We start from the raw sequence: 8549 nt of genomic DNA on the forward strand, positions 1-8549 counted from the left end.
AAGTAATTATATTCTCATCCTATAGGTTAGAAAACTGAGCTTCAAAAATATGAAGAAACTTGCCCATGCCATGTGGCATTCAAGTGTTGTTGCTGAATTGCATTCATTTGGATATGAATGAATGCTGACATTGTAAGATCAGAAGAGCAGATCCAGGCCCCAGCTCCACTGTATTAGCTGCTAGACATGTCACTGTATGCCTGCCCTGTCGCCCCTCTGAGCCTTAACTTCACCTGTGAAATCTGTTTCACAATACCTTTTTCATAGGCTTGCTCAGAAATTTAAATGAGAGAAAACTGTGTTCTATGTGGGATATCAGCAGTCAGCCCACCATCCCTCTGCCAAGGTGTCTTTGTTCACCACCCTCTCTCTATGGGGCTGGAGCATGGGGCAGAACCCCGATGGCAGAAAGGAAAAGCCACATCTGCAGAACAGCCAGGCATGGGGTGGGGTGCAGAGGCCCAAATCCCAGAAGACAGGTCTCAGTCAGGAGCAAGAAGAGATGACTAAAGCAGCTCATTTTTTTTTTCTTACAGAGGTCCAGCCCTGGGAGTGGCCCTGGTGTGTGTGCTGAGGTTATTCCTCTCTGCTTGTGGGAGGCAGGGCGAGGCTCCTGGGCTCCTGCAGCGAGACTTGGGGCTCAGAGGCTCGGGAGGACAGCACGTGAAGCAGCAGCTGGTCTTCAGGTCCTCGTCCTGCTGATCTCAACACGCTCACAAAGGCCATGGGAACGCTTGCGGGACACCTGCTTCCAGCCGTAGCCTTCCTCCTCTATGCACTCTACTATTCAGCGCTGCTGTCCCTGACTATGCTACGGGGACAGAGGCTCCCCAAGCCACCTGTGTTCATAAGAAAGAAGCACGGGCACAGGTGGCAGCAGGTAACATATGAAGGAATGGTGAAGGTGGTCATGCCTCTCATTGGCATCACATGTGAGTTATTCTACCCCCCAGGGGTAAACCGGCTACCGATGGTGGATTGGAAGGACGCCGGGCGATCGTTTATTAACAAGGACAGCTGGCAGCACATCACCATGTATTCGTTCTTTCTGACCAGCGGCGTGGTGGACATTGTGAGCCACGCGTGCCTGGCCCGGCCGAGTCCGAAGCTGGAGCGAGCGGCTGAGGCGGCGGCATTTTACGTGCTGGTGCTGCTGATGTCGGCCCACGTTGAGAACAAGAGCGCCCTGGAGATCCGCGTGCATGTCCTCTTCATGCTGCCCTGCTTCCTGGTAGCCCTGGTGCTCAGCGTTGAGATCTGGGCCCCTGACCAGCCCCCACTCTGGGTGTTCAAGGCCTGGATGGGGCTGGTGCTCAGCACTTGGTTGCTGCAGCTGTGTGTGATAATGTACGCGCCTCCCACCGGCCAGCCCTGGCGGGCAGACAACCCCACAGACCTGTCTTTCCTCACCTTCTTCTTCTGCTGGCACCTGGTTCTGGGGGCTGCCCTGCTGGCTGCCATCTATGGTCTCTGCAGTCTCTGGCACCACCGCTATTCTTCCTGGACAGAGAGCCCTGGCGCCAGGTACCAGCCGTGTGCTGCCGAGCCCAGCAGTGAAGAACTGGAGAAGCTCCAAGCAGAGTCTGTGCTTCCCGTCGGAGATGTCTGCAGACTGAAACTGTCTTTATGAAATGGTTTTCCTAAGGAGAGTTTCTAGAGTGCCTGCTCCCTGCATCACCTGGAATCCACATCATCTAGATCCCCTGTCCCCAAATAAACTTTGTCACCTTTTTCTGTCCAGGTTAGTCTCTTGCCTATCTCCTTATTTGTATGGTTCCTGGTCATTAACATGCAGCACACAAGTAGTGCTTTTTCCAAACAGCTTTTGTGTGTGTGTGTTGGGGGGGGCTGGGAGGGGGGAGGACCAAGGATGGCAGGTAGGGACTCAGAGAGGGCAGATCAGAGTTAGTGTGTCATGCGTGTGCCTGTGGATAAAGTGTTTCAGTGTGTGAAAGAGGTGGGCCCAGGTATGCATAAATGGTGAGACATTTTCTTCAGGTTTTTTTTTAAACTCACATTAAGCATACCAGGATAAAAAACTCTGGTGGCTATTGTTTTCCTTTCTGAAGTAGGCTATTTCCAACTGCTGAAAAAGTAAAGATGAAGGGTTTGGTGGCATGGGAGAAGGAGACAAAGACTCAAATCAGGAGAGATAAGAGGACAGAGGAATTCTCAAAAATGGTTGTATGAAATGAGGGTGGTTAAAATAGAATTTTTAAGGTCTGGGCACGTAGCTCAGTGCTAGAGGGTGTGCCTAGGGCGTGTGAGGCCCTGGGTCCAATCCCCAGTTGTGTAGAACAAAGAGATTATTAATTTTAAGTAGTTTGCTTTTGTTGTGATACAAGACTACGTCAAGGTTCCAGCTCCTTCAGTAAAGTCTTATGTGAGTGATTCTGGGGAGAAGAGGCCAGGGCTCATGTGGGTAGAGCGGAGGGAGAAGAATGGCCATGAAATGGGATCCCAATGAGCTCCACACAGACCTCCAAATCCGATGGAAACCCTTCACATGTGGAGGTAGCTAGCAGAGGTAGCAAGTCGGGAGGAGAAGCGGCCAGGGTTGCAGATGAAGATCCACAGAGGGAACTGGGCTTATGCCGCGGAGCCACAGCAGCCGCACTCCCTCCGCAGAGCCAGAGCTGCTCGCTGGGAAGGAGAGAAAGCTTGCAGATGCAGAGGTTTTCAGGCACTGAAGTGGCAGCTTCTCAGGCATTTGAAAATGCCACTGGCACCCTGTAAAGAAGCAGGGCATACTCAGGGCATGGCCAGTGTTCCCTGGAGACCCAGGCAAGGGGAGCTAGTGAAGGAAAGAGTGGGGGCCAGGTTCTAGTGGCCCACACCAGCACAGCCCAGGGTGGAGTACTGAATCATGGTAGAACTACTTTCCTTCCTTCCACCAAGACGCCCACCTCCGTGCAGCAAGGACCAATCCCTTCTCCTAAAAGTCCAGAATCAGAATCTGATTTTCCCTTATGCTCTATGTCTGACGAGGACCATGGGATGGTGTGTTCATATGACCACATATCATTGAAAATATTCATGCCAGAAGATATGTGAAAGTGAAGATTGAGTTTTCTTTTTCTTTGCAATCTTATTCCAAAAGAATATTTTCCAAATCGAGTACACTTCAGGCTCCATGAAACATGGGTCTTTTGTTGTTGTTGTTTTTTAGTCCCCACAGGTTTAGGCAGATTTGCTTTCAGCATGTCTTATAACAAATATATGGCTTCATCTGTCAACAGAGCTTTTTTCTTTCTTGGTAAGAGAACTATGCGAATGTTTTTCTGAGCTGGATAGATGGGTCAGCATTAAGTGTACTCCTGCACATGCACGAGGGCCTTTGAACACCACAATTGGAGACTCTCAATCTAACGTTAACATCTGAACATGACCATGCTCTTCTGTAAGGCAGTCCTCAGAGAACAAGAATCCTAAGAGCCCCATCAGCTCTAGACTCAGTGAAGAGACTCTGACTCAAAACAAAGATGCAGTGCAAGAGCAAAGGGTAGAGTGGGACACGCAGTGTTCCCCTCCAGCCATCATAGACAAGTGGCCCCTGCTGCAGGCGAGGGTATGGGGTGCCATAACACCACCCCCACCCCTGACACATAGCATACAAAACCTTTTCCTTGTTCAACTTGGGAAGAAAAATCTTAAAATATTAATGACACTGGTTGCAAAGTCACCTGCTCAAGTATAATCCCTTGGTCAACAAATCTAAATTAGGGGGTTGGAAGTATAGCTGAGGAGCAGTGTACTTGCATGGCATGTCAGGACGTCCTGGGAAGCCCTGGGTTCCACCCCATTATCACAAAAACAAACATACATGAGTGTTGTCAGATCCTAATCCTGGCTTCAGCAAGAGGAGGAAGAGTTACAGAAGGTGGACGCTAGAGCAGAGGACAGACGTGACTTTCACAGGTTGGCCCTGTGCTTGGCTTGAGAGTTGTTGTCTGCACATCCGGACCTTGCTGAGTGTATTAGACACTGTTCTCCAGAGTGAAAAAGCTATTGATATGGGTAGATAGACCAACAGACAGATAGAAAAGGGTGGGAAACCCCACAGAACAGGCCAGTAGGCCAGAGACCAAAGGAAAGTTGATATTGCAGTCTTGAGTTTGAAAAACATCAGAAATTTTCTTTGGGGACCTCAGTCTTTCCTAAGGACTTCAATGATTGCATGAGGTGCATACACACTATGGAAATCCATCTCCTTACTCAAATAGTTCTACTCTTTTAAATGTTTATTACCCCTTAAGAACTACCTTCATAGAAATGTCTAGATGGATATGTGACCAAGCAACTGGGTACCATAGTCATGCCCAACTGATATAAAAATTAGTAGTCCTACCCTGCCTATTGGGATATTACTACTCAGAAATAATTTGTATTTATTACATTCCTTGTGGTTTTGGAGACTTTCCAAAATAACAATATTAATATCATTAAAAAGGAATTTTATCATTAAATCTTGGATTGCTGTTTGACTGTATAATCCTAGCTGGACTTCTCCTTTCCCATTTTCCTTCTAGCAGGAAAGAGTGAGAGATGTGAAGATGAGTAACATCTACTTTAAATATCAAAAATATTTTTCAGAGGGCTTCTTAAATTATTAATTTATATTTTACATTTCAGACACCTTGGGCAATATTGAAAAGTATTTTGAAATCTACTTAATGCCTTAAGTCAAAACTAATTACTATCTGGAAGAGCTAAAAGGGTGGGAAGTCATTTCAATAACAGAGCAGATAATGGGGCTTAAGAATCAAAGGTGAGGCATTTCTTGGCCATGTCAGTCCATTTGGTGACTAAATGGTAGATGAGTCAAGAGGATTAGGAGCAAAGATCCCAAAGATGAAGAAATCACAGATGGAAATCAAGTAGGAAATACGTGAGAAAGAACAATGACAGGAAAGCCTAGGCTGGAAAGTCCCAGAGCCCTCATCTTCAGTAAGATTTCAAGGGTGTGTTTAATACACTTTGGCATCAAGGAGTACCAGACATCAGAAACAAAGGATAGCATGACCCTCAGTGGTGGAAATGATTAGGATTAAGAAGAGATGGTAACGTTGTTAAAAGCAATAACTTGAAGCAATGGGTGCTGGTGCACCTCTGTGGTCCTAGCACTTGGGGGGTAGAAGTAGGAGGACCCAGAGAACAAGGTCACCCCCAGGTACACAGTGACTTTGTTGCCCACCTGGGCCATGTGAGACCCTGCCTTCCAAAATTAAAAAACTAAAGTAGCTTAGTTCAATACACAGCACTGCCCAGTTGAATTTATAGAAACTAACCCTTGGAGTGTTTTTAATTTTTTTAATTTAATTTATTTGTTTATTTGACAGAGAGAGAGAGAGAGAATGGGCGCGCCAAGGCCTCCAGCCACTGCAAACGAACTCCAGACACACGTGCCTCCTTGTGCATCTGGCTAACGTGGGTCTCGGGGAACTGAACCTGGATCCTTTGGCTTTGCAGGCAAACACCTTAACTGCTAAGCCCTCCCTCCAGACTTTGTTTGTTTGTTTTGTTTATTTAAAATTCAATAGTGAGCAAACTGCTTTTTTAGGAGGAGAGCCTGAAAATATAGAACTAGCTTTCGGGGTCTTTTGCCCAAGAGTGAGCTGAGAACTAGCTGTAGCAGTGTGGGATGAGGAAGCTGCCCTTGGAGTTACTGAAGGGTGGGCTGATGAGGAAAGAGAAACGGCCCTTGTTCCAGCAAAGGGCGAGCCCTGCATCTGTTGTCACTGCTGCGCAGCTCTTACCGCGGCCGGTGCTTCTGCACACAGGCACTTACTGTCATTTCATTGAGCAATCAAAAGCAGTAATGTGTGAACAAGTATAGCATTGCATGAGCAAAGGGAAAGGAACTGTAACTTAAGCACGGGAAGGATTGAGGGGCATGACCTCTTGGACTCTGCTAACCCACGCCACACAGTCTCTTCACAGACACAATCACACAGGCCACCTGCTGTCCTTCACGTATCCGTGGCGGTTCTGTGGGACCTTTCCCTCTGCCCCTATTGTCTTCAGCACTGTGGTCAGCATTATTTAGCATTTACGTTTGTTCTGGGTCAAATGCCCAGCCAGGCCACTGAGTAAAACTGGGCAAGGAGTAGAGTTTAAGATCAGTCAGCATCCCTAAACATTGCTTGTCAATATTGGTTATCTGGGGCTGGAGGGATGGCTCAGCAGTTAAGGCGCTTGCCTGCAAAACCAAAGGACCCTGGTTCGATTCCCCAGGACCCACATAAGCCAGATGTACAAGGTGACACATGTCACATGTCTGCAGTTTATTTGCAGTAGCCCAGTACACCCATTCTTTCCCTCCCTCTCTCTCTGCCCCTCTTTCTCTCTGTCAAATAAATAAAAATAAAATATTTAAAAAATATTGGTCATCTGTGCTGTACAGGCCAGGGAGACACCATGGCAGAAGAAACTAGTCACACTGCTTTAAGTGGGTAGACTACACCCCATGGTTATAAGATTTTTACCATCAGATAAACAAGAAAAAAGAATATCCACTTTCTAAGTGCTTATCCTCTTGCCCATTTTCCTCCTCTCCTTCCTATGCCAATGGCTCCATTGTCTGAGCCACCAGCCCCTACCTCCATCCTTGGTTTATCTCCCTCCTCCCTCTCCTAAAAATCTCCTCCCCTCTTTTTTTTTAATTTAATTTTTTAAATTTATTGATTTGAGAGTGACAGACAGACAGAGAAAGAAGCAGATAGAGAGAATGGGCGCGCCAGGGCCTCCAGCCACTGCAAACAAACTCCAGACGCATGCGCCCCCTCATGCAGCTGGCTAACCTGGGTCCTGGGGAACTGAGCCTCAAACCAGGGTCCTTAGGCTTCACAGGCAAGTGCTTAACCACTAAGCCATCTCTCCAGCCCATCTCCCCCTCTCTTCCATCCCTGAAGCTTCAGCCCGATCTTACTGGCCACTTCCTAAACTTAGAAAAGAATTTGATCAACGCTCAAAAGGATATTCAGAATTTATTCATTCCAAAGAAAAGTCCCTCTCAGTCAATGTTCTCACTTAGGGAAGCATGGTGGTTTGAATGTGAATGTCCCCATAGGCTGGAGTGTTTCTGATTAAGCTTCCTACATAGCTGGGTAGGCAGAGCCCTGCTGGAGGAAGTGTGTTATTGGGGGCAGGTCTTGAGTCTGGCCCTGGGGTATGTTATGAGCTAGCCTGTACTCTGCTTGTTCTCTGTCTGTTATGGATGTTTGATGAAGGGAGCCAGCTGCTTTCACTATAATGACACTTCCCCCTGGAAACCAAAACCCTTTTCTTTCTGTAATGTGCTTTCTGTCAGGTGTTTTCCCCCAGCAAAAAGAAAGTAGGCGCAATAGGAAGTCCCTGTAGGAGGCAAACAGATAAAATTTGTTAATGCCCCTCTCACCAGTTCAGAACTTAGAAATAATTTTACTTATTTATTTGCAAGCAGAAAGAGAGAGAGGGAGAGGAGAATGGGTGTGCCAGGGCCTTTTGCAACTACAAATGAATTCCAGACATTTGCACCACTGTGGGCATCGGCTTTACATGGGTACTAGGGAATTGAACCCAGGCAGTCAGGCTTTGCAAGCAACTGTTTTAAACCTCTCCAGCCCAGAGGTTAGGAATTTAAAGAAGGAACTGAAACCTCTTCTGGAAGACCCATATGGAAGGCTGACCAGCTGGATCACTTCCTTGAACCCCAAATACATATGTGGATGAGCTGATGTTTAGATTTCTCTTCTGGAAAAGACAGGGGGATGGTAAGAAGGGAATGGCTAGCGTGCCCATGGCGTATGGGAAATCCCAATGGAGTCATAATGATGCTGACCATCCGGGCCGTGCGAGAGACCCAGTTCATCAAAGACATTAGAGGACCCATGCCCCAACCTCAAAACACGAATAAGGCCATTAACGTGTAACTGGGTAAGGAAGAAGGACTTGCAGAGTTCCTAGAAAGGATGAAAGATCAGATAGGGAAATATCCAGGACTGGATATGGATTAACCCTTAGGATGGAGGATTTTTAAAGGTACACTTTGTAACTAACAGTTGGCAAGATACAGCCAAAAAAACTACAAAAGACTGAGGGCTAGAAAACCAGAAATCTAGATGAGTTAAGAAACACACAAAAGGTGACGTAGCATATTGCTTTTGGTAGGGTAGACATTTTCACAATATTTATTCTTCTAAGCCTGAACAAGGGATGTCTTTCCATTTCCTACTGTCTTCTGCAATTTCTCTCTTGAGCATTTTCAAGATTTCATTATAGATATTTTATATTTCTTTAGGTATGTTTATTCCAAGGTACTTTATTATTTTGAGGCAATTGTGAAGAAGAATGTTTCCCTGATTTCATCCTCATCACAACTATTACTTGTATACCAGATGGCTACTGATTTCTGTGTATTAATTTTGTATGCTGCTACTTTGCTGAAAGCATTTATCAACTCTAACGGTTTTCTGATAGTCTTTATGGTCCCTTATGTATAAAATTATCATCTGCAAATAATGATAATTTAACTTTTTCCTTACCTATATCCCTTTTATTTGTGTCTCTTG

At 46.2% G+C, this 8549-nt stretch overlaps 1 protein-coding gene across 1 annotated transcript; it reads left to right on the forward strand.

Annotated features, from left to right (window-relative positions):
• The first annotated feature begins 724 nt into the window (after positions 1-724).
• LOC101603483 (transmembrane epididymal protein 1A-like) lies at positions 725-1630 on the forward strand. The gene has a single exon (XM_004654529.2). It carries the CDS (start codon positions 725-727, stop codon positions 1628-1630), a length of 906 nt encoding a protein of 301 aa, XP_004654586.2.
• The last annotated feature ends 6919 nt before the right edge of the window (positions 1631-8549 follow it).

This window comes from Jaculus jaculus, chromosome 5 (assembly GCF_020740685.1).
Source record: "Jaculus jaculus isolate mJacJac1 chromosome 5, mJacJac1.mat.Y.cur, whole genome shotgun sequence".
NCBI classification, from domain to species: Eukaryota; Metazoa; Chordata; class Mammalia; order Rodentia; family Dipodidae; genus Jaculus; species Jaculus jaculus.

Excerpts from the sequence above, each read along its gene's own strand:
- LOC101603483 (XM_004654529.2), top strand. The coding sequence starts at position 725 with ATGGGAACGCTTGCGGGACACCTGCTTCCAGCCGTAGCCTTCCTCCTC.